Raw genomic sequence first — 26,788 nt, forward strand, 5'->3', positions numbered from 1 at the left:
TTAGTGTGTTGGCACAGGCTAAGTCCAGGTACAAGGCACATGATACCAACAGGCCTCCTCACACCACACTGGCTCCTCACACCACAAACCTGAAGTGGAATTTTATAGTGATTCTTGTTTTATAGTGATCTAAACCAATGACATACTAGAATATAGCCAGGTCTGCAACTATAAATACACATGGCATCCAAATGCTCACCTACTAGGGCCTTGTCTTTTAAAATGGTGTCATACACTACTCCTATGTAGTAGTGTCATGCACTACCCCTGTTGGAAACACCCCTCCAGATGCATCTTCAGACTTCCTCAGCTTTTTTTCCATGATTAAATCATACCTGTAGGACATGGTCAATCTATGATTAAGGAGTGTATTAATGATTTACTACTACACTAGTACTCATGTTTATTATATTGCTTAGTAAAATGAAAACACTGAGATTGTTTATTGATCTGCTTAAAATAAAAATAAAAATTAAAAACTTATAGCCCAAAAAGAAGTAAATAAAGAAGTTAGACTTTGGACTTTATTCAACTTGGTGGATTACCATACCCAGATGTAGATTTGACAAAGTAGCTCTTGATAAAGACTTAAAATATCACTTCTGGCCACTTCAACTGCCTTAAATCCAGTGAAAGTACATATTTCACAGAGCATGTTTGATGGCTAGTGACTGAAAAAACAGGTATTTATGGCAAGTGCAATACAGATTTAGATGCCTAACTGATGGCATACAACTCTGAAAACCAGGGCCTGGGCCCCACAAAACACAACACACTAAAGATTTCCTTTCATTGCTTGGATTTTACATGAATGTGCAGCACCAATAACTATTGACTCAACCAGGATGTTTATGGAACAGTTCTAACACGTTTTTGTACTCTTATATTCAGGAAATAAAGAGATAGAACTGAAACCAGACAGAAAACTGCCTCACTAAGGAGCACGTATCAGTGAGATACATTTTGAGATGCTCTGATATCCAGCATCAAGGGAAGCTACAAAGGGAAGAAATCCTGGCATGAGGCTGTATGCAGGGAAGGTGTGGGCTCTGTCCAGATCCTGTCCTATCAGTTACCTGCCCCAGACACTGAATGTGACAAATACTCCATGTACTTTTGTTAGTCCAGATATAAGCAATTCTTCCCATCTTGGATCTACTGCTACCGATTAGGCCCTGGGAATCTACTTTTGCACCAGTCTGTTACAACCTGTTTGGAAATGTCTGTCCAACGCTGGTGTCACCAGTGCCACTTTGACACTGTGACATGGGTTTAGAGGCTTGCATTATTTGCGCTGCCAAACCACCTCAGTCCTACTGAGTACAGCCAGCATGTAAATTCAGCCCACCTCTCAGAGGTATGGTTTTCTCAAAAAAGTATGCAGGATGTAGATGGAGGTTAAGGTAGCACAAAGTTAAAAAGAAAAAGGGATTAACTACGCATCAATCAAACAGAAGTTTTGTAGTTACACAAAGAGATGAAGCCTGGCACTACTGACATAGTTACATACTTGCTTATTGTCTTATTTCAAACTCTTGTGTGCTAGAAGGCATACGTAAACTTCTCAACATGGAAGAGCTGATTTGTCACTGCAGTTGAGTTGTTGCAGTTTGCAGCGCAGTTGAGATCTCTCCCTAGATCACTGGTAATATTTTTTGAGCATGATTTGTGTTTTAGGTAGGCTTTTACCAGGCAGAGAACATCCCTGTGGTCAGTCAGAAGAGATGCATTAGGTTGAAACTCATCAAATTAGGATTGAGGGTGGTGAGGAAAAACAGCACTCAAACTCGAAAAAAATCTTGGAAAAATAGTTTAAAAAAAGGCCTAAGGAGGTAAGAGGTGAAACAAGAAAGACACGATCAGGACAGAACAGAGGCAGAAGTCACCATGATATGACTCAGTGGTTGCAAAAGCCAGAAAGAACTAGGTTATGTGGTAGGAGCACAGGGCTGAAAGTTCATGCAGAGCCCAGCATAGCATTGAGTCCCAGGTAACTGGAGGAGTAAAGGTGCTAGAGAAAACAAAACAAGAAACAAAATAAGAACAACTTTGTGACTTTCTGCAGAGCCCTACAGATTGATACTGTAGACAAGCCTCCAAGGAGGGTCTTGGAGAAGCAACAGTGGCAAGATCTGAATAAGTAGCCAGGATACCCACTTGAAAAAATTATTTTGAAGGAGGAGAATGAACATTAAGCAGTCAAAGAATACATTAGTTAAGGTGCAAGATGAAGGATTAGATCAAAGGGTCCTGTTTTAACTGTTGACACACTGAAGGCATGTCTTTGCTGCAAAAGAGAAGGAAGCTGCAATAGCTGTCTGTAGATGAGATGCGTACAGAAGAGAGTGATCCCCAGGTTATGAGTCTGAGTGACAGGGAGGATGTGGCGTTATCAAAATCAGAAGTGAAGAGAGATTCAGCAGCAGAAGTAAGAAGTTCTGTTTTGGCCAGATTAGGAATGATCTGAAGGCAAAACAACCAGGATTATGTGTCAGGGAGGCACTCAGATATGCAAGACTAGACGGAACAGAGCAGAGGCTTTAAGAGTTATTGGCAGGAAGACGATAGCCAAATTCGTGTAACTGGATGTTGTCACCCAGGGACATGGGTACAGAAATCTCCAGGCAAATCAAGGAGTGACTAAATCCTTTCCCTGCCACCTCGCAGAGGTTTCTACCTAGTTCCAAAAGAAATTATCTAAAATAGTGCTGCAAAAACATGCATGAAAAAAAACCTGTCTCTCTATAAAAATCTAAAGATCATACTGTTTCTAAAATTAGGGCAACCACTAAATGAAAGTTAACCCGAACAATAACTTTAGCTAAACTTCAGGTCACATGCATTTAATATAATGAGATGAAGAATATGAAAAGGCCATTCATAATGGAATTCATCGAGTTAGGAATGCCATGCTTAGCTGCCTTATAACATATAATTAATGATCCTATAAAAATCCAGCAGTATGAACTCTCCCGACTGCCCGCAGAACTGTTCTTTATGCTGGGTAGGGCAAGCAAGCATCTGCTTCCACAAATACTGCCCTTTGAGAAGCTGAAAAGCTTTTTTTCCCCTGCTCCATCAGGGACCACACTGCCATTTCCATGACACGCTGAGCTTTGAACCGTTACCCAAATCAGACTATAGCATTTGGCAACCCAGTACACATCTGTCATGATAGACTGGTTATTGGTGAAATGTTAAAGAAAAAGTCATTAACTCTTTTCCATTGCATCTAATACCCCACCTTCCTCTAGATTATTTATAATCCCCACTAAACCCACCCTCTGTTTACAGTCTTTCAACACAACAGCAAAATATATACCGTCTGGAGAGCTTTCTTGCCGTATAACACTCCCTACCATTTGGTACAACAAAAGACATTCTCTCTCCATCAAAAGGCCTGATCCCTCCTGAAGCCTTGATGCTCAGATTCAAGGTTAAGGGATTAAGGCCTGAAACATTGAGTACCAGAGGAAAGGAAGCCAAATATCAAAAGAAACACAAAAATCAATCCTCTTCACCGCAGGAGCAGTGTGAAGAACAAATCAGCTGGGCTGAATCTGAAATTTTCTCTGCATGGCTCTCAAAAATTAGCACTGTTATAAAGATAATGGGTAGTTCTGCAAAGCCTCAGCACCCATGCAAAGCCACAGAGTTCAGATCAGCACACCAGCATGGTCTGGGAAGTTTTATGTCAGAATAATTCAGTGGCAAATACCAAAGTCCACTTCTGAGAAAGCGAGAGCTGGAGAGCGTGCGAGAGCACGCATGCCCTTATCTTTATATGTAGCCTGTACATCTGCAAGTGGAAGAATCTAATACTTACTGGAGTTTGCCTTTTGCTTCAATTCTCTGTGTGCTGAAGTGCAGCCAAGGTCACCACAGGGTGGGGAAGTGGGTTTTAGCTTAGTGCAGCTGTGATCATGGCCAGAACAGCAGGGTACAGAGGATTTCTTGCTTAACTTTGTAATGCCAATAGCTTTTGTTCTTAGTCTTGAGTCATCAGTTCTGATATAAGCTTTTAAACGGTGTGAAAGTTGAGCGGGTGGGTTTAAAATCTCTTAATTTAAAACTACCTTCCAGAACATTTTGTTTTATCAGACTTTTCTTAACTTTTCCAACTGACAGATTTCTGGGACATACGAATATCTAGATTAAACATCAATTTCTCTTCATCCAGGATTACATATCAAAATAAAAAGTAACAAAACGATCTGTCTGAAAAAAGTAATCCACTCCAATTTACAAAAATAGAGTTCAGGTTTTCAAAATTCAATTCAGGCAGTAAACTAACAGTGTCTACATTTTCCTGTAAAGGAGGCATCTGCAAATGACTTGCAAAAATGTCTCTCACTGTCTGCAAGTGTTGGCAAGGAACAAACTCCTTCAGGAGATGCATGAATTTTAAATATTTCAACCCAAAGAAAGAGAATCTCTGAGCATTTTCAGTTCTGATATGTGATTTTGCAGAACCTTACCTATGCGCAAAACTGGCAAAAAATGCAACTTTCCCTGAAAATACCAAAGCACTTGAGTTTTATTCACTGACTACTATCCTACGCTTAGAAGTGTTCTAACACCAAAGTTCCCGTGCTTTCTGAAGACCTCACCTACAGGTTGGCTCCATCTGCCTATGGAGGTTACTTACGGTATCTCCTGCTTACACCGTATACCTCGTCTATCAGTAGGCTTCCTGCTGAAGGTTACTTTGGACCGTAATGGGAATCGTGTAATACTGCTGTGTGCAGCATATGTGATCATGAGAACCTACTACCTTCAGAGCCTGCACGTGGCACTAAAGAAGCAAAAATGCACACCTCACTCCAACTACACTCTCCTGTTAACGTCACGACAGACCCTGGCAGCCATCTGTTGGAGGGATGCGGTGCCTATATATAGCCAGACAACACCACGAGAGAAAGAAAAACTCATTATCTGCACCTAATTCAGCATTTGCGCTACTGGCAGTTCTGCAAGCACTTTTTTTACTGGCCAAAGAAGTGTTCGCTCCACAAATATCCTATCTAAAAATGATGCAAACTTCAATGTAAAATTATCTGGAACAAGAAAGTAACTTGGGTGTTAAAAGGAGCACTAACAAGTGGGTAAGTGGCTTCCAGCTACACAGATTTTATGGGCCATTTGTAAGCACAGTTGATTTCAGACCGATTTAATGTGCCAGTCTGCCAAAACAGCAAAGAGATGAAAAATAAAAATCCCAGCAAACTGTATTCAACACATTCCTAAAAGTTGGCCAAGTACTAAGCAGACCAAGGACATTTTACAGATGAACAGAAGCCTGGGAGACCACTTATGGCACTGGTGATGGTTTCCCCTCCAGCGACTCAGGACAAGAGTAACAGGAGGTGACACATCCTGCCATGAAGAACTGACAATAACATTCCAAATAGGAAACCGAATGGGTGCTACCACTGCCACTGGTTGTTAATTATCAACTCCCTTCAAACACAGGAGTAATGGGGATGGTGCAAGTCAGGTCGGAGGCGACAAAGCCATGTGACTGCATGTGATTTTTATTTCATTTCTTAAATTAGTTGGAGGGGGGTATTGTGTGAACAAACCTGGATATGCCTAGAACAGCAGGGGGAGCTGCTAGTCTGCGTTCCTCTGTCTATTTAATTGCATTGGATATTTGGACAAAAACACTGAAGTACGCTTTCACATCACCATAGAAAGATGCCTGCATGTCTAACAAGCCTCAGAAAAAATCGAGTTCATAACAAAGCATTAAACAAGGAGCAAGAGATAATTGTCACCTTCTATCACAAGATAATAAAAATAGTTACACCATAAACATAAAAATCTTTTAAAAGACCCCTGACAGCATTCCCTCCTGGAACTATCACCATAGCAATGTGCATTCAGATAGTGGGGGAAAGTACTGCTGAATTCTGCATTTGATATTTTCAACTAACTAAAAATACAAACTGGAAAGAAAATACATGCGGGTGATACAGAATGAAGCACATGAACATAAAAAAGCCTTCAACAGAATTAAAGGTGGCAAATTCCGCTTGCAAATCTTTAATACTCCAGGAAAGAAATGCTTTAACCAGGTAGCACACATTGAAAGAGCGCCTGCAGATAACTAAAGTCATCCGATAGCTGCTGTATTCCTATTCATAATGTTTTGCACAGGTCAGTGTCAAGGTGCCGTGGCACTGTTGTGTGAAATCTCAGGAAAAGACGCAGGTTAGAGAGAAGGCCAGTAGAAAGCTGTATTGGCAGAGCCGTACAGCAGGGCAAAAAGCAGGGCATCTTGTACGTTAAGATTTAGGCACAAAGCACAACTCTAGGAAGGGGGGGTTTGCAAAGTAGCAAACTGCATCTTCTCTAGTTGGTGCTATTAAAAAGGGCTGATTTCCATGACATTCAGATCCATCGTTGAGATGAAATAAAGGTGAACAGAGTGGATTGTTTTGAAATTCCTCTCCCAGATGCAGACATCAGGAGCACACACAAAAGCAGGTGCTGGGTGTATTGATCCTACTGAATACGCATGGAGTGGGTACTTGAGCATGTACCAAGCATCTGCGTTTGGGAGATGGAAAGCGCTTTGTAAAAGGCTGTTTTATGCTAAACAAATGCATCAGGTTATGTTTTTATTTTGAATATTTTAAAGCGTCTTGCACACTGGGGCAGATTTGAAAAGAAATTATACAGGCAGACAACTTGCCATTAACTGTACAAGTTACTATCTCTATAGCTGAAAATTGGCTGTGGGCTCAGTTAGGAGCACTACAAGCTACTGAAAACCATCCTCAATAAAACCTGGTCTGACTGCTGCACCTTAGAGAACTGGAGATCCTGCATCTGAAGACTCTTCAGGCCCCATATGCCGGGCCAGCTGCAGCAGGAAAAGGGACGGACACATTTCTTCCCAACAGCTCCTCAACATACCCAGCAGGAAAGTGACAAATTCAACACTTGCAAATACTGCAAATTCGTATCGAGACCATCCAAAGACGCTGAGATGGACAATGCTAGCTGACTTTGCTAATTAAAAGATCATAATGATCATAATTCAGAAGAGAAAATGAAACAAGCATCTGTTATAAAATTTGGCTACGCTTTGTAGTAATCTCTGAGATAAAAGTTCCCTTTTTCACAGACAATAACCAAATTCTGTACCAGAAATCAACCTCCGTATTGTATTTGTTTGTGGAATCTTTTTCCCCCTTTTTCAAGGAGGGAAAAAATTAATCCCTACAGGAGATGACAAGATGCCTTTTAAAGTATGTATCTCATTTCTGACTACAATTACCTTTCAATACCCTGGCACAGCTGCACATTCCTATTTGCTTTTTGTTTTTCATTAAGGGCTCCTCTATTATTTCTACCCATCCTATAGCATTTATGCCTGGCAGTGATGCACATTCCCTTGCCTACAATTCTTCCCACAGATAGTAGAGAATAAATTGCAATTAGATTTTCGTAATTGTAGATAATTAACTCAAAATGAGCTGTTAATTATAAAAAACCCTATGTTTTTCAGTTCTTGATTATATTATTTATTTTACTTCTAAACTCCAGTATCTCACTTCAGCAAGTTTAGTATTTTAAAGGACTTTCACCATTTCCTTTAAAACACCAGGATAATTTTAAGCTAAGATCAGCTTATTTGAAGACTGAAATCAAGTTACATGCTGTGAGGTTTGCTAGAGGGGCTCTTATGCATGAACTGGAAGTCAGAGAAGGCTGTTTTTCTATTAGGGTTCTGATAGTATTTGCTGTAACAAGAACCATTTGGCAGGTCAATTAAAAAACAAATAACAACTATAATAATAATAATAATAAACCCTCCAAAAGGCACTGTTAAAAGATGCACTCCTACCAGTTCTTCCTCCTTCTAAGCTCAAGCCACACACTTGCAAACTCTCCCTTGATACTGAAGAAAACACTTACATATTCAAATGCATAAAAGAGACAAATGGACTTGTCTTCCATAGCCTCTTTCAGCCTTACATTAGAGTAAATTATTTAGGGAGCATTCATCTGGTAACCTTTGCAAAACTGAAGATGGCATACAGGAAGAAAAACTTCCAAGTGTTTTGCTGCCAAACTTCAGAACCAGCTGGCATGGCTTAAGACTGCATGAACACATACTCACTTTGAAAAATTACAGTAAATTAAATGAGGGGAATGAAGAGACGGAGGGGAACCTTCTGAAATCTGGAACTCTTGTTTTATTAATGGCACAAGTTCCTCATCTTCCCTGCTTAGGCTGTGTAGATTTCTGCAGGTTTTTGGTAAACTGTTGCCAAGAAGCCTTACAGATGTTCTAGGTTACATTTTTCCTCCAAGGCACTTAATGCTACTGCATTTTAAACATACCAGTGATCACATTTCGATCACTTCAGTCAGTGTGAAAACAAAAATGCATCGAATGTAATGAGGATATGCCAGTAACTCACAGCAGCCAAACACCTGGTTAAGCAGTGAAGTATTCCAAGGAAACTAACAACTCCTGTTGTTATGGAGAAAGAGTCTTATCCCTTTTCAGTGAAGAGGAATCTCAAAAAATAAAATAAAATCAGTATCATAATGATTTAAAAAAAAGAAAAGAAAAAAAAAATTGGATGCTTATTTTATAAATAAATTAACAGTTCTTCCAGTATTCTCCTAATGGACACAAAAGGTTATTATTTTGAAGTCCCTAAAGACGAGGCCATTCAAAGGACAGCTGTTCATCTTGTCCACCTGAAGACATTTTGTTCAAATGAACATCTATAGTTAAAGCACAGAACAAAGAGATGTTATTTCTTGAGAAAGGGAGAAAAACCCTATCAAATTCAGTTTTTATTTGTTGCTTTTCTAATGAGCCTGAATATTCTCCCAGTGCTAACAGGAAATGGATGGGACAGAAAGAAAACACAATCGCGTATTGATTAAAGTTTTAAATAGCATGTAAAATTGAGATAAAGAGCTGGAAACTGGCTTAACTCTAATTCCAGTTATTGCAGTGTCAGTTTGCTCCGATCACACTGAAGCAGAGGGGCAACTCGGCACTGTTTGAGAAACAAGGAACTGTCACCAAGTGTAAAGGATCATTTCTATCAGTGAGTTAAAGGGTAATGTATTTTTTACATCAGGTCCAAATCCAAACTAAAGAGATGTTCTGATCGTAATTGAAAAAAAAAATAACAGGCAGTACCTAAAACAAAGAACAAAAGCTAAGATTTTGTGAATTTTGAACTGGGCTAGGTTAGTGTCTTTAAGAGATGACACACAAAACCTCTACAGACCCCTACAGAGAGTCAATCCCTAAACCCTGAGTAAAAACAGGTCAGCATAACTACTGAGTTGACACTTAAAATGCAACAGCCAATGAATTTTACCTTTCCTGCAGAAAAAAGCTCCTAATCTGAAACAAACACCTGAACAAATAGACTTGGCAGCCAACAGCACCACTGTCAAGAAGATATACTGACACTGTGAAGTACTTAGAAGTGAAAAGAGAAATTACCTTAGCCCCATGCTCTTGCTGTTCATCATCACAGCAAGTTCTCCCAGTGCTTCATCAATGGGCACATCTTCTGAAATAGGCATGTGGCCTCTAAACCTGAAAAAGCAGAATTAGCTGTTTTTGTAGCTGGTCAAATCATCACACCAGAAACTCACCACAGTAAGGTGAGTTGTGTGCCTACAAACAGAGCACTTCATCACATTAAATGTAGCTCTCGTGACTGTTTGCACAGTTTCAAATACATTTTTGTATTGGAAGGCTGACTTATGTCCAGTGCCTTTGCTTCTAAGGGTTACCATTGGGAAAAAGATAAGCAAAATTTCATTTACTGATTTCCAAGGACCAGCTCCCTTAAGAAAATGGCCATAGTATCCAGTAACAAACATCCCTGTTGGGCTTAGCTTACAGCTGAGCCTTTTTCTTATAGCCCCACCTTTTTCTTTCCCTCCAATGAAGATAGAAAAATCAACAGTAGAGGTACTTTTTACTTGAATAACATACCTGTTTACCCATATGTTTACCCATAATTGTCTACTCTGGTGTTGCTGGCATCACAAGGAGTCACTGAACTGCCCCTTTCCCAGCAAACGCACCATTTTTGACAGCTGAACAACTATTGCAGTAGAAACTGCAAACTCAAAGCACTATGCTTACTTGAGGCTAAATAGGGAAATGTGGGAAATTAAAATGCAGTTATGATGCAGTGTGGCCAAAAAAAAAGGATCAGTTTGTACTTCTGCTAAAAAAGCAGAAGACTTAATAGCTAATAATTACAAATGGTCAGACCTTTACTTGTCGTTCAATGACAATACTTTCAGCAGCTCAGAATGGACCTTAACCAGCACTCCACCCATGCAGAAGGACAGACAAAAATAAACACTATATGGAAATGGATTTTTGTTATAATATTTTTTTAAACTGTCATGATATTAAGGCATGAACTAGGTTAGAGCCTCCTGACAATGAAGCAAAAGGTATTTGAGCTTAGCTAAACAAATTTTTATTGTTTGTAGTATATAAAATTACCCTGTTATCGAGTTATACACCTAGAACTGAAACAGAACTGTGATGCCCAAGAGATGTACCTGTAAATCATAGAATAATTAGGGTTGGAAAGGACCTTAAGATCATCAAGTTCCAACCCCCCTGCCATAGGCAGGGACACCTTATGCTAAATCATATCACCCAAGGCCTCATCCAACCTGGTCTTGAACACTGCCAGGGATGGAGCATTCACAACCTCCCTGGGCAACCCATTCCAGTGCCTCACCACCCTAACAGGAAAGAACTTCCTCCTTATATCCAACCTAAACTTCCCCTGTTTAAGTTTTAACCCATTACCCCTTGTTTTATCACTACAGTCTCTAATGAAGAGTCCCTCCCCAGCATCCCTATAGGCCCCCTTCAGATACTGGAAGGCTGCTATGAGGTCTCCACGCAGCCTTCTCTTCTCCAGGCTGAACAGCCCCAATTTCCTCAGCCTCTCTTCCTACAGGAGGTGCTTAATTCTAAAGACACTGAATATTTTCAAGAACAAGTGTGCTATATTCTAGATGCTTTACTTAGACTGAATATGGCAAATGTGCTTTTACCTGCACCTCTGAAAAGAGATCACAAAAATATTGAATCCTCAGATTGATCATCTGATTTTGTTTCACAGAATTCTTTCAGGTAACTAGAGTTCTGTAAATCCTGATGCTTTTTCAGGGAAAACAAAAACAAACAGAAAAACCAGAAGCTAAAACAGGCATAATGGCATTAACAAGCACATTATCACAGATATCTATCGTAAGTTCACTTTTTTCTGGGCTCAAATGCTGAAAAAAATCCATCAGAAACAAAACCACCAAAAAACTCGATCTGTATGTCCTTCATATTCCACTTGTTTTTCATTAGAGATGCATGTGCAGAATTAAGGTATTTGATGATTAAAAATCCATCTGTTCCTACTTAATTCTCACCTGAAGTCATAATCCTTTGTTTGTAACCTCATTTTCAACACACAAGTTTGTGATTGCCTTTAAGACAAGTATTTTTAAAGCCATATAAACACCTTATTTTCAATGCAAGCCACAAACCAAGACAACAACAACAAAAACCCCCAAAACACCTAATTTTCCATATTCTCTGTCACAGTTTGCAAAGTAACCAGGTGGCTGTGATTAAGAAGAAAAAGTGATAAATTCCTACATGGTGGTTATATTATCTGAATGTATGAAGTGGGTCATGCAATGCATACTCTCACGGGATGCTGTCAGCAGTTGCCATATTAAAACGGTATCAAAATATGCATCCCCGTGAAACCCTCCTATAGCTTCTTCCAAAAGACTGCTAGTTTTCCCCATTTCTTTCCCTTCCTAATGCTGAAATGCTAGTACTCAACTGAGTTACACTGGCTAATTCAACTTGCTTTAACCTGCTCCCTTTAACGCATCCTCTCCACTCTAGTAATGTGATAACCAATAAACTAGTTTCTCCCTCTTTCCCAGAGACCCCATTTACATTGTCACCAAGATGTTACCTTATCTCTGCAACTAACTCATAGGCCTTTAAAGCCACATCCCATATTTCTATTCTTACAGTTTCAGTCATGTATTGTGCCTCAGCCTTCACATTCTGCCTTCCACAGACACCACGGGGAAAAAAAAACGTCCTTGCTACACAGAGCTTCATTGTGTTTCCATACATATATATTCCACATATACATAAAATTATCTCCTTTCCTGTAAAATACACTTTGTCCAGTCCCTACCTAGGAAGATGCAATGCTTCAAAACTGACCTCTTCAAGGAAAGAAGGGGGAATGCCATATATGTCTTCTATGCTCACACTGCTCTCTTGGCAAATGTCTGTATTCCTTCAATACCTGCAGTAAGATCAACCTCTCATTTTCTTCTGCTGCGTCTCTTTCCCTACCTAGTCTTTTAGCACTGCTTTTCTTGCGCCTTTCTTTCTACCCCCGACTGTTTTCCTCTGCTGCTTTCCACAGCTGTCATGCTGTTTCCCAACACTATATGCTAACATACTAGTAAGTCTACTCTCCTCTAAATCACAGTTAGAGAAAATTTGTGCTATAGGTCTTAATTATTTTATCAGTTCCATTCTCCCACTTTAATTAACTGTGGCCCATGTTTCATTAGGAATTTTAGAAATCTGCTACAAATTAGGAATCTCAAAATCACCTGTTATAATCCATACAGGATTGGTGTGGCCGCTGTTGTTTCAGGAGCAGTTTTGCTTCTTGCTCAGCCAGTAAACGTTGGACTCGTTCCTTTTCAATTTCCAGCTCCATTTTCTGCAGAAGCAGCTTCTGCCTTCTTTCTTCATATAACCTTTTAGCATTCTCTGTTTCTTTTTTCCTAGAGTTCACACTGTCATTCAGCCCAGAAACCTGAGAGAGCCTAGAATCATCACAGGTTTTCTGAACTGGTGCAGAGTGTTTTCTAAGTACCTGGCTGACCTGGTGGCTCTCCTGCATGCTCCCTGAGCATCCTCCTTGCTTGCAGGCACAACCATGACAGACTTGTAGAGGGCACATGCTGTGAAATTCATTTGCTTTCTGGTCAATCTCCTGAGGTGGTTTTACATGGCGAGGGCTCCTCTGTTTGGCTGGGGAAATCATGTTGTTCCACTTCCTGTGAAAGCCATTTTCTACTGGATATTCCTTCAGAGATTCCTGATGGTTGTAGTGAATTTCAGCCCCATAATCATAATTATTTCTGCAAGGCTGAGGCAATGCAACACGGGCTGGGCTTCCAGCCTTTGATGCTTTACTGTTCTTATGCAATGTTTGAGATCCCCCAATACCCAAGTAGGAACCATCCAGCTCCAAAGACGGTTGCTGGCATAAGCTCTTCTTACTGGATGCCTGCAATAAGAAAAACAATTTCCTGTGAATTACCAAAATTTAGCTTTGCTCATTAATTTCACTTTGTACATGTGTTCTCTCAGAAATAACTTGCTGCATCATGCAGATGGACATACAGCCAAACCCGAGAAAATGTTTATCAGAAGACAGATATGAATCTGCTATCAAATCTACATTTCATTCCATCTACGCAATTGTAATAAATGTAAAACTACTGCTTGCAGGATCTTCAGCATAAAATGAGTCACTTCAGAGTATCAAGTAGTTGTGAGCATCTAGGGTTACATAAAATCAACTTGAAGAGTGGCAAAAAACATTAAATGTTAAGGTTTGAAAATGTTTAATTTTGAATACTGAGCCAAAAAATCCATTCAGCCACTATAAATACTCTTTGATTGGCCATTACACAGCAGGAGATTTGATGTAAAACATTTCACCTTGCACTGAATAGGATATTACTTACCACTGGAAATTTGATGAGAGTTTCTGAAATATCTTTACAGAAACACAGATAAAAACCAACTACTTTCTGTAAAAAATGGTTGTACATCAAAAGCTGTCATTTAAATACAAAACATGTTTAAGTTCAGCTATAAACGTAAGTGATTTTTCAATTAAGCTGGGCAAGTGATTATACTCTGATAAAACTCTGAAGAAAGGAAGCAACTGTAATTCACATTTGTCAACCCAGTGCAAGCAAATTCTAGTGGTTTTGTTATACTAATAGATATTATGTAAGAGACATCAAAATCCTACTTACATCCCGGAGTATCTTTGCACTATGGTTCATGTAGGCAGTTAAACATTTGAGTTTTCATGCACATCAGAACAGCAGTGAATCAGGTACTCTCATTTATTTTGCTAGACCTGCGCATTAATTTCAATAACGTGCTGAATTTAAACTCCTACAACCTTTGGGACCTTCCACAAAGATCTAATTCTTTTAATTACAGAAGACAGGTTTGTTAAAGATAACAAAACCGCTGCAGTGAAAGTGGTTTAGCAGGGAAATTTGGTAACCACTGATGGAAAGAAAGGTCTTATTTGCACTCTGTTCACACTTACAATAGATAGGTATTACCACATAGAGTGGAAGACAGTCAGCAAGCTTTTAAACACTAGAATTCAGGAATGCAAGCGAGCGTCCAGCGATGATTAGAAGAGAGATATAATCTACATCTATGCAGTGTTTATACGTATAATTTAAATTATTTTTATAAACAAACAAAATACCAAATATACTCTGCTGCCCTTCAAGACAACCAATTACAAGTTTCTTGTAGACTTCACAGAATGTAAATTAACATGGATTAGCACCTGAATACTGATATTTTATTATTTCCAGGTTTGTAGCTACAAATACATCCTCTCTGCCATGTGATTGAAAGCCAAGGATGTCACAGTTTGCTTAAAGAGCCCAGTGAGTTGGAGGCATTTGCATTAATGTCAGTGCTAAATGTCTGAGCAAAGTCTGGTGCTTGGACTGGGTGAAAAGTGCAGGACATTAAAATATTTTAAAGTCAGAGGGGCTGGCAGGGCAACTGAGCAGAAAAAGACGGAGTTTGGTTATTTATTATTTCTAGCATGCCATCCTTGTCTGCAGTATTTTGTAGACAAATAAAGGCTACAAAGCCCTTTTAATCTAAATTAGATAATGCATAAAGGGATGATCAGAAACAGGAAGAAATATTACAAAAAAAAAGGAAAGTAAGAGAATTGCACGGTTATGTGTTGTCTCTCATTTCATACCTCACCTGCTTCTGTTAATGAAGCATTTAGGGCACCAACAAAGAAAGGCTTTCAAAACGGCCAGTTTCCCAGCCTCCAGGACAGCAGAAGGTGGCAGACCTGGAGGTATTCTTATAGGATCCTACCAGAGCTGGCAGCTTAGGGTGGCCTACAGAAAGCATACACCTATCCTTCTGCAGCCCATAAAAAGAAGTAAAAAAGAGCAAAAAAGAGAAGACTCGAAAGATGAAATAACTGAGAAATTCTGTATTTTAGCAGTCTGGTTTATTGACTGAAGAGACAAGAGAATGTTAAGAAAGCTAAGCACACAAATGAAGATGGTACAAAATAATCATCAGTAGCAGGTTTAAGAATAAAGGTCCACATCGCAAATTAACTTCATGGCTGAGACTCTATTAAGAGTCCCTGAAGGCCCTAAAAGAGAGGTACCAGTTAGCATTTGTTGACCTTGGCCACCATTAAATCTGCCCTGATGGTCTCAGAAATGGCATTGACATTTAAAGACTTCATAACAAGGCAGAGAAACTTTAATGTTATTTCACAGTTACAATATGTTTGCAGGGGGGAAAAATTCTCATTAATGTCTTTGAAGGCAAGTGGGGCTTTTGTATTCTTTCGAAGGCGGTCATGTTAGGCAGAAGACTAAGTTCCAGCATGCCTCTGACAGCTACTCAGTACTTTGCAGGGTCTAACCCCACAGGAAAAATAACTATTAGGAGTCAGAAGCCAGTCATCAAATTTTTCAGCAATTCGTGTTTTTCTGCAAATGCTTTAACTGAAAACTACAGTTGGATGGTAGAGGTGGCAGAGAAAAGGGACTTTTACACTTACGAGGGATCAGATGGGACAGGAGCATGCCATGACAGACCTGTACAATGTAAGATGCAGTCCAGGTGAAGGGGGAAAAAAAGACAAAAAAAAAGGAAAAAATAAAATCCAAACACCCACCTATTACCGTGAGTCTAAACACACACAAGCATAAGGAATCAGGTAATTTTGCAAGATGAGTTTAAGAAAGATAATGCCTATGGGACACATGGAAACCATGACGGACCATGATGGAACAGCTGTGCTCTCCCCTCCATGGAGCTCTTCCAGGCTTGTTGTACGGTATTTAAAGACCCAACTTCTTTTAACTGAGGCTTAAACAAACAAACAAACTCAGAGTGTTCCTTGCAACATATGGAGTTAATAAGACTTGATCAGATGTGAAAGCCTTGCATGGAAACAAGGAGATATTAAAAAATAGTTCAAATAATCTTCAGGGGGGTTTAAAGAGAAAGACAAGTGGGGAGCGCTAAGAAATCTTTACTGCAATCCCAGTAATTTTTGCTCAGGGATTCAGAGCAGAGCTTAAACAAACATCCAGCCCTTAAAACTTCCTACAAACAGACAAACAGCGCACCAGTTTTATGCACACAGCATTGTAATCTGTGCAAATTCGTCTTAAATGCAACTTGTGTGCTCTGCAGTGTTAATTCACAGCACTAGCAGAGGAGATGCATTTACAGACTGACTCCAGCACACAGGGCTTTGTACTGCAAGAGGTGAACTAGTAACTGATCAGATCTTACAATCTTAACACAGGCAAGGTCCTGACAGACTTCACTGGTAGCTCTGCATGTACAAAACATGTTTAGGAAACAGCCCAAAACCATTACCTTGAAAAGTCTTGCTCTCTGAGGACAAAAGCTAGGCTTCTAGTAAAATACTGTGAACAACAGAATTCCTACAGGTGTTAACAGTGTTAGCGGTTAACCCACAGCACCTGGGTTTGCAGTTTGTAGCTAAAATATATTTGAATTAAAAAAAAAAAAAAAAAAAAAGAATATGAACTAAAACTGTACTCAGCTGTATCTTCGGAACATCTCTCTAACGTGGGTTTTCAGCTCTAGGATTTCTTTAGTGGGGTAGAAACAGAGGGAGGAATATGAAGGTTCAGTCTACTGTGCTGGTCTGAGCATGGACCCTGGACAAAGCCAAGAATGAATAGAAGCAAAAACCAAAGAAATCCAGAGAATTAAAGGTATTTAAAGATGATGCAAAAATTTCAAAATGGACAAATGAGAGGCTAGCATATACAGGGGCACCTTTAAGAGCACCAAGGGCATGTATCTCTACACTCTTCACCAGCTTCATTGCTTTGCTTTGGACAGGCTCCAGCAAAATTTATTAGGAAAAATGTCTTCACCAAAAGGGCTGTCAAGCATTGGAACAGGCTGCACAGGGAAGTGGTGGAGTCACCATCCCTGGAGGTATTTAAAAGATGCATAGATGCAGGACTGACACGGTTTAGTGGTAGACTTGGCAGTGTTGGGTTAACAGTTGGTCTCAATGATCTTAAAGGTCTTTTCAAACCTAAATAATTCTATGATTCTGTTAGTGATCTAGCTGACTCATTCACTAGGGTATACATCTTAAACCCGGAACTCAGTCTCCACTATGCACTGCTGATGTATGGGTCTCGCATGAATAAAGCTTGGCTTTCGGTTTGCAGGTCTATCGACAGTATAAGCACTTGCTCTTGTCAGTAGAATGAGAAGTATATATTATAAATAAGCTCAGGTAGAATATCGGGGCAACAGAAATGCCATTTTAAGGACAATTATTTCAAATGATACGACTATTTGAAGTGCATTACGAGTGATTAAGGAGCTATTCTTTCCAAGAGTATGTAAGAATTTTTCAAGGAGAATATAAAAGGTAAAGATTTTGAAGTAAATTAGTAAGACCCACTGGAGTCTATCAATTATATTTTTTTAAATCACATAATCCTTTATTAAAATCTCTACCATAAGTAACCTAATATCATTACAAAGTGCCCACATAACAGTTCAGCAACTGTCTCTGTCAGTATCTAAGATAAATACAGTAGATAACTTGGAAGGTAAACTGACCATTTTTCAAGCAAGAAATAAAGCACCATTTTCTGTAGAAATTATGTATGGCTATGATTGCCATATTCACTGAATAAAACAAGTGGTCTCAGTTCAAAGAATCAGTACATGAATGACAGTCACAAGCCTGTATTTTTCCTGTAAAAATCAACTGAACTCAATATAGTGAACAGGTGTAGCAAATAACAGAAAAAGAAATAATAGAATAGGCTCACATCACAAAAAAGTGAATCTGTAGCTATGAGCTGACAGCAGAGGAACACCTCCTATGTTTGTGTTGCCTTCAGTTTTTTCCCTCCTCTTTGTTAAGAGGGTCTGAGCTGGAATGCCAGGTGCACAAAAAACCTGCAGTCAAAGTGGCATGTGAGCATTTGCTGGCACTCAGCTTTAAGTGTATGTTTTGCATTAATAAACATGCCACCCTTCTTCTGCAGCTACACAAATATTGTAGCTAATCTCTAACAAATGCTTCCATTTCAGATCAGCAACCTGGTTTTACGCTGGCTGATAAGGCAGTCATTAATAATACAGTGCTCCAAGAAAACTAAAGCGAGGAGCCTCTACGTTGAGCCCTGAAGTCACTGTGAGCAGAATGCCCATTAAGCCCAAACAGTACCTACATATGGCAATGCAATACATGACCACTAAAATTAAGCAAATATGTTTGCTTTCCGAAACAAAACTATCATTCCTGTTTGCACTATAGAAAAATGCCAGTATACTAATGTTGACAGCACCAGGTCTAACTATTAACATTCAATGTGCTGCCAACATTATAAAAACGAAAAAATCACAATTTTCTGACTTCAATTTTTTACTTCTGCCCTTTATTTTACTGAAGAATCAGTAGTTCAAGACCTAGATAAATATTTCAGAAACTATACTATATGTGAGCAGAGCAGGTCACTACCATTTCCCAGTGCATTTGGAGTTCATGTGAAATAAGGGCAGAAGAGTGATGAGCTGCATTTTTAACATGGGCATACACAGAATAGTTGTCTAGCTGATAGAGAATGCGTAATGCAACATCTGCACGGTATGCCTTGCCAAAGCCCATCCCAAATAAATGTAGTGCATTCTCCCTAGTGCAATTAACTCTCGTACTCTGGCAGGTTTTGCTAGAAGATCATCAAGGTAGATTACCTTCCAGCATATGAACTAAATACTTACAGGTGTTATATCATCAGTTATTACTTACAAACTTCTGCATTTAACAAGACATCCAGGCAAATGAATGATCTAATTTATGAATTATTTATAAGAGTTTCACAGCATGCTCCTGGCGTCATCCATGGCCTTTTCCAGGTCATATGACACCAATTAGAGCTGAATTTTAAATTATTCAATAACCTGAACTCTCTTGTCATTTAACATATAGATATCAATGCAGTAAACAAGTTAAGTCTAATGGGCCCTGGAGGTTTGCGTTCCTCCACCCGTCAGCAGCAGAGGCTGTATGCTACCACTGGAATGGAAAATAATAGAATGCAGCAGTCAAAAACATTTGCAAGGTTTTAATAAGTTATTTTGGCTCCCCGAGGGATTTTAGTATAACTTACAAGCACTGAATCTAAAACATATTAAAGTCCTTAGCTATGTGCTTTTAAAACAAAATTAGGACATAGCAAAAGAGCAAGTCTGACACTAACCCTAATTTAGGCCCTTAACTTGAAATGTAGTGGAAATTATGGACTAAGCAAGATTTACTATGCACAGCTCATTACCTTCAGGCTTTCCTACAGTACAGCCAAAAATAGCCCCTCTCCCAACACATATACACCTGTGTGTAAAGATAAGGCTACACACAGGGAAATGGAAATGTTAATTTAACAGCTATCAGTTGACAGGTATACCTTGCATTTATTAGCACTTGGGTGGAGAAGGGACCTCCACCATCCTCCCATCCTAACAGCACTGGGGAGACCCATCTGGATTTGGGTATTGGCTTCAAGATGTACTACTTCAGTTTGGAGGTTTAAGGACCTCTGTGGCACATTATAAGAAAAAGAGAGGGAATGTAATAGCCTCCAAAGCACAGATGCAATAAAAGGTATCTTAAAACCATTCTTTTCTATGATGACTATGAGAACAAGAAGATATCAACAGCAAAGATACCTGAGATGGTGAGCACACTTAGGTATCTGATAACACCTCAGTGTAAAGTCTGCAAGAAACATGCAGCAAGCATGCCCCATCCTGGCTCTGAATCAGTTGCCCTCTGACATCTCATGAACCTGAAAGCATGGCTGCATGACTGAAGGGAGGTGTACAGACCTCTCCATTTAGGGCTGATCTAACCTTAGAAGTCCAAGACTATGGCAGAAAACTTTGGAGACTCAGCGCAGCTCAGTACAAGCCTAAACTGTGCCTCTACAGGCTTATTTTTATAGTATCTGTGCCTCAACCTTCTGAATGCTGCCATAATAAACCCCAGACACACTCCTGCAGAGGGGTCACTTGCAGACCCCTATGGAGGACCCAGCAATCCCACTCATCTGCAGAGACATTTCCTTTTCACTTTCACTGCTTTGCAAGGATTAAAAAGTTTTCTGAGCTCTATCCAACAGCAAGAGGAAAAGATGGAAAGGAGATGTTCAGTTTATCCTTTTAAATGCTAGCAAGAAGTTCTCTATCTACTGCTGTCAAGATGAAAGCCAAAAAAACCAATGACATTGAGAAAACATCATGCCAAATAAGTAAAAGCATACCTTTCCAAAATGTCTAGGCAGATTAGGAAGGATGAGGATTTAGATAAAGGAATATAACATTGGATTTTCTTCACTTTATCATAGGAGGGGACTGCAAGACAGATTTTTTTTTAACTTTAAAAAAAAAAAAATAGCAGAAAAGGGAAAAAAAAAAGACAACTGCCTAATCTCACAGCACACATTTTAAGAACATACGAAAATAGCTATAAGGGATTTTATTTTGGTTACCAGCCAGATTTAGTTTCATTCCTATGCTGGGCAGCATTTGATTATTTCACATTAAGGGTAGTAACATGTTGGATGATAAGAGGAAAGTTCATATTGGTTTTCATTAAAGAGTAATAGCCACCATGTATTGGGTCCTTGAAGGTAACTTTTTCAAAGTTAGTTTAAAAAGCAAACAGTTTTCTACTTGGAATCACAAGTTTACCATATCAGGGGCTACACATGTTCCCAGCTACTGCCAGTCTTTTTCGAATCCAATCAACATTTGCTCCAAAGCCACACTTTCATAGCTCCAGACACAAGACAAAAGGGCAAACACACTGCAGCCTTTCTAAATAGCCCTGATTACTGTGATCAAACAGAAGCCAGATACTTATGCGGACAAGAATGCATAGAGTTTGATATGTGAAGATTACCACAGGAGTAGACATTGAATCAGCATTTGCCAACATGTACTTCACCATGACAGCCGATATTCACCTGTCCCCCATATTTACACTAGGGGTAACTGTGGTACCCACTGGCCAGCTATGAATTTTAAGTCATAGCCACTATTCACTCAGGAAAATTACCAGAAAGTTTTACTTCCTTCAGAAGGGAAGCATCTCTTGCTGAGTCCCTGGGGTATGAACACAGGCTTTGAAATACCTTTGCTGCACAAACAATAGAAATGGAAGACATCTAAGAATTATAAGCATGTTCAGAAGTAGTGACAGTGTTTTGGGGAAAAACAACCAGAAACTTATTTATAAATAATACAGAAATCACACAAAAGCAGAAACAGATAATCTTTTGACTTTAAGAGTGTGGAAAGGTGTACCCAAGCAAGCGCACTCTGTCAGGAGTGTCCTTGCACTAGGAGGCAGCTGGCATTTAGATTCTGCTAATGATCCCATCTCTGGGAAATAATTCATAAAAAGTAAACAGTAATTTTCATGTGCCTGCCCTTTTGATCTTACATTTGTAGGGAGTATCCTGAGGCTAGCTGTGGGCGCCCCAGTGGCTGTGGCTGATTGACCTCTAATCTGCCCCTCAAGTAACGATCATGCCAAGGAATGACAACAACAGTTGCAGACATTTCAATGCAATCCCATTAAAGACAGGCTGATTCTCTTCAGCTTGCCAAAGAAGAAGTTTCACGTAAGAAATAAAAGCTTTTTAGGAGGACTCTTTTATTTTGTAAAGCTGCTTTATTTCTGAAGCTGCTCTTCAGAACAAGACCAAAGCACCAACATCTGGCTTGTAATGGACAAATGCCTCTGCAAGACAGAACAACAGACAGCCCCACAATTGTGTTAAACAGCCTCAGCAGCAGAAAATTAAGAAAATCTTCTAGAAGAATCAAGTCAGAGCCATGGTACTTGACCTTTTCACATTTTGAAAAACCAGTACATATGCCATTTAGTAAAGGCTTAGACACCAACTGCTCATGGTCTCATCAGCTTTGAGATCACAACTTGCATGCTTTTACCCCAATAACCCACAGTAAACACAAGAGTAGTATACCTGGGGTGACTTATGTCTCTGTCACTAGAAATGAAGCTTAACCGGCCAGTCCACAGCACCTAACACGTAGGAACTTGCTGTCATGCCAAAACTTGATGTCATGCCAAAACTTGATGTCATACCAAGGTGACTAAACTACCAGGAACAACGTCTTTAGATGTGAGGAAATAACAAATTAACCTGTTTAGACTACATAAAAATGGGAACACAAACTATTTCTGTTTTACGGTAATACTGAAGAAAACACATATGCTCCTTACACATTAAAGGGTACAATGCAACATAGATAAGTAACACTGAAGTTGCTACCAAGGAGCTTGAAATGCTGAGTATTCTCTGAACGATGGCACAACTTCATGATGGGCAGACGTTACATATATATTATGTTTCCAGTTCCTGCTTCAGTCTTTTCATCCACTGTTAGTTCACATACCTTTAATGAGTTTAATAAGATTTGCATTAGCGAGCGCTCCATTTCTTATCAGAAGTCAGCATCTTAGTTTACAGTTACATAGGAAGTCCATGAAAGTGCAAATGGCACTCCACAAATGAAAAAGACATGACCATTTTTTGACTAAGAACACATGTAGCTGGAAGTTTCGTGGAAAACACAGTAAGCCCTGGAGAAGTTTCACTTAAACAGATTCACAGCAAGGTATCTCAAACTGTTACCTAATGTGACAGTCTCCGCATTGGACAGGTATCCCCTGAGACCTGTAAGCAACACAGGCAAACTATCTCACTTGAGCCTGGAAGGCTCAGAGTCTGAACATAAAAATTCAGGTCGTTTTGGCATACAGGCTTGGATTTCAGTGCAAAATGAAATGTTTTCTATTTGGTAGGCCTGCAGTACCTCAAACAGGTACATAAATTAACTAATGAAAGATTGCAGGAGAAGTTGAATTGAGTAGTAGGAGCAAGCATGAAGCAAATACCAATTTCTCATTCACCGGGGGTAAGCCAGCTGTTATCTTTTGAAGCTCATCATTAAGTTGCTGACTTCAGAATACTCTTGCCACACTTGAAATGCCACTGAGGATCTCCCAGCAGGCTTTCTATCTATGGCTGAGATTCCTTCAGAGCCGAGGTCACTCTGCAGTGGGTTTAGTACTGTTCAAGGTAGCAACAGCTGAGAGAGGGAAATGACCTCTGATATATCAAGCTACAAAGATCAACTTCCTCTTGCCCCACGGAAATGATTTTTTACAGTCCTGCTTGGCACCATAAAGTATAGCAATGGTATCACAGCTATTATTTGCATAAAATGGTCCTGGATGTGGTGTAGAAGTTTGACAGTCCATCCTGATGGGTCTCAGCTGCAGAATATTGATATAAAGGCTCTTCTATAGTTACCATAGGCCATTAGGTTGTCTGAATGGACATCCATCACTACCAGCTTGTGTGAAGGAGAACATTAAGTTAAAAGGGCATGACCAAGCATAAATTGAAAGGCCCTCCACTACTCCAGGGCAGCGGTGACCTTGTGAGGCTATCGCTTTCACTCCGAGACACTGCAGTCTGGAGAGACAGACCAAGAAAAAACCCCACCCACAGGTTTATTTAAGTGAATTTACTTTAGAAAAGCTCACAAGTCTAAAAGCATTTGCAACAGCCTGAAAAGAAACCCTTGCACAAACCCAGGCCTTTGTCATAAGCACAAAAAAAATATGAAAAATAATGAAGTATGTGTTTATAGTGTTACATTAATAGTCACCAATATGCCCTGCTTAGAAGCTGAAGGACAGGGGACATGGTGGGACAGTTTCCAACTATGAACCCCTGTGGTACAGTCCAAGTTTGAATGGAGATATACACCTTCCTTTTAATAAAGGACCATTATTTTATTGTTCTGTGCCAATCTAAGAGCACTGGCTCTACAGCTATGACCAAGTGTTTCATACCTCCTGTGGTCTTTCCAACCTGTACCCTGTTATGCATTTAAAACAAACAAAAATCAGTTCCCCACTTGACTGAAATTAGTGTGGCAGATACAACCACCAAAATTTGACATTAATTATTCTTAAATAGGGATCCAATTTTTGAAAGGTGTCCCCCCCCCCCAGAAAACTGAAGAAGTTTGCATTTATATATATTTAATATATAAATTTATATATATATATTTACCATTCCCCAATTTGTTAACTCCATCTGTACAATAAGCCTGCACAAATGAAGAAAGCAGAAACAGCCAGTGATGCAGAAAGCAGAGACACTGCATGATGCAAAAAAGTATCAATTTTGGAAATTCTGACAAAACTCTGTCACAGAGTGAAGGTTCCTCTATCTGGGTTCCCAGGCCACTTCTTTGGATAGAGTTAGTTAATAAATGTATTCCAAGTACCAGGCTTAAGCCTTCTTTATTCCATCTGAAAGAGCTGCACTTCAGCTCTCCTGCTTAAACTCGGGATTCAAGAAAGAATAGTAATGCTTTGAGGCTGAAAATCTCTAAAACCACTCAGTGCCAACTCTAACGGGAGCAGAATTAGGTCAGCAGTAAAATTCACTCCCTCCAGGAACAGAGTTGAACCATCCAGTTGAGCAGAGAAGAAATTCTCACCACGTGTTTCCATATTTGTAAAGACATTTGGGATTTATAAACAGTAAAAGAAAAATAAAATACTTCTTCCCAAATATTGCTGTAGAGCAGGAAGGTCTATGTTAATGGAGAAGTAAAAAAGGGATTGTAACATTTACATATTAAATGCATCTTTTCAAGTGCCACAAACTTGATGAGAGAGAAGATATGAAACTGAAAGTATTCAGAACTGAGTGGAGAGAAAAAAAGCGATGGCCAAGAGTAAAGAAAAGAAGAAAGCCAAATCACATTGGTTCAGTAAGGTATTTGAAATGGGTTTCCTTTAATTAGCTGAACCATAATACAAATTAAAACTGAATTTCTTGTTCACAACATATTTCATTGGAGGGGAGGGAATGCAGCTGGCTATTTCCAGAGCAGTTCAAGCTAAAGCAGATTCAGTTCTGCAGGACTGAACAGGAGCCAGTTTCCATCCTCCTCAAAAGACCGAAAAGCAACTTGGCAGCAGAGAGTCTGACTGCAAGCTCCATCTCAGAAATACTTATGAAGCACGACAAACCTGTGGCAATTGTGACTGAACTCATTAAAATCACTACAGATTATTTAAAGCCCTCATGCCTGACATTCAGGTCCTTTATTATGCTTTAAATGCCTCGGAAATGAAGCTGTAGACATAGAGCAGAAATGAGGGCTTTAATACCGCAGCTGATCACTAAGTGACCAGTAAAAGGAGTTTGGTGCCACACAGTATTTTTGGCATGAAATGTTAAACAAGATTGATTCTAGAATTTCTCATTGTTTTTTAAATCTTTTGCTTTCTGATGACAGAAGTGTTGATGATACAAATGCCCAAGCCCAGCTTTCTGTCTGGATAATGACCAGAAGCAAAATAATCACATCTCTTGGATCAGTGTCTGTTTCATGATACAAGATAAGATTAATAGTTTCATGCTGATTTGCCATTTCCTAGAGTGGTGTTAAATTACAAATTTACGAGAGGGTGGGGGGAATGTGTACTGTATGAAACCCTTAGAAAAGGGCAAAACCAAAGCACAGTTATCATAAGATTAAACCGTAAAACAATCACAGCCCTTGGGGAACCAGAAGCTCTGTGCAGCCTCTCATCTGTCAGATCATCATGGGGTGCCTGGTTATTTCATGATAAGATTATCTAATGTTAATCTCACCACTAGAATTGCTTGCAATAAAAATGTTACCAACTTGTGATTTTAATTACTGGGTTCCTGAAGATAACTACTTCAAATCTGTTTAAAAAACCCCACTCCCCATGGTTTCTCTGAAGCTGGGAGTACTTCAAATATCAAACTTGTGGATTGGATGACTTTCAGTATTCTTTAATTCTGTGATTATTAACTCCTCTCTTCCCTCCTATTTTCACCTAGTTCACAGTATGACACACAGGACAGTATTACATGCATACAGCATAACACAATTTCTTGCATTTAATTTCACAAACTACACCCAAAAATTGCCAAATGCCTCAAAAGAAATACACAATGCATCTGTAAGCAGCCATTCTTGAAATAACACAGAAAGGGAAAAACTATTTTCTAACTGAAAATTGCTAATGTAATAACCTTAGTATTAGCTAGCAGAAATGGCAACCACCACTAACACCTTCAGCAGCAGAAGCCAACAAGCCAACTCCCTGTATGAGGTTTTGGTTGAGCAATCTCCTCAGAGCCCACCATTCACTTTGCCAAAGAGATAATCTCAGGTATTAGTTACATCAGCTGGTGTTATCACACACACCTTGCATTATAATTCTCATACCTGTAAAGGTTTTTTTAG

At 39.4% G+C, this 26,788-nt stretch overlaps 1 protein-coding gene across 4 annotated transcripts in view; it reads right to left on the reverse strand.

The window, feature by feature from the left end:
* KIAA1328 (KIAA1328 ortholog) overlaps nt 1–26,788 on the reverse strand; it is a 148,395-nt gene that overhangs the window by 20,451 nt on the left and 101,156 nt on the right. For all 4 annotated transcript variants that reach the window (XM_062626655.1, XM_062626654.1, XM_062626652.1 and 1 more), the window contains 2 exons: nt 12,670–13,355; nt 9,488–9,583 (listed from right to left, as the gene is read on the reverse strand). In XM_062626655.1, the coding sequence (XP_062482639.1) occupies nt 9,488–9,583; nt 12,670–13,355 (782 nt within the window). The remainder of the gene's footprint in view (nt 1–9,487; nt 9,584–12,669; nt 13,356–26,788) is intronic.

This window comes from Pezoporus occidentalis, unplaced genomic scaffold, assembly GCF_034315485.1.
Source record: "Pezoporus occidentalis ecotype Australia unplaced genomic scaffold, CSIRO_AGI_Poc_V1 ctg296, whole genome shotgun sequence".
NCBI lineage: Eukaryota > Metazoa > Chordata > Aves > Psittaciformes > Psittacidae > Pezoporus > Pezoporus occidentalis.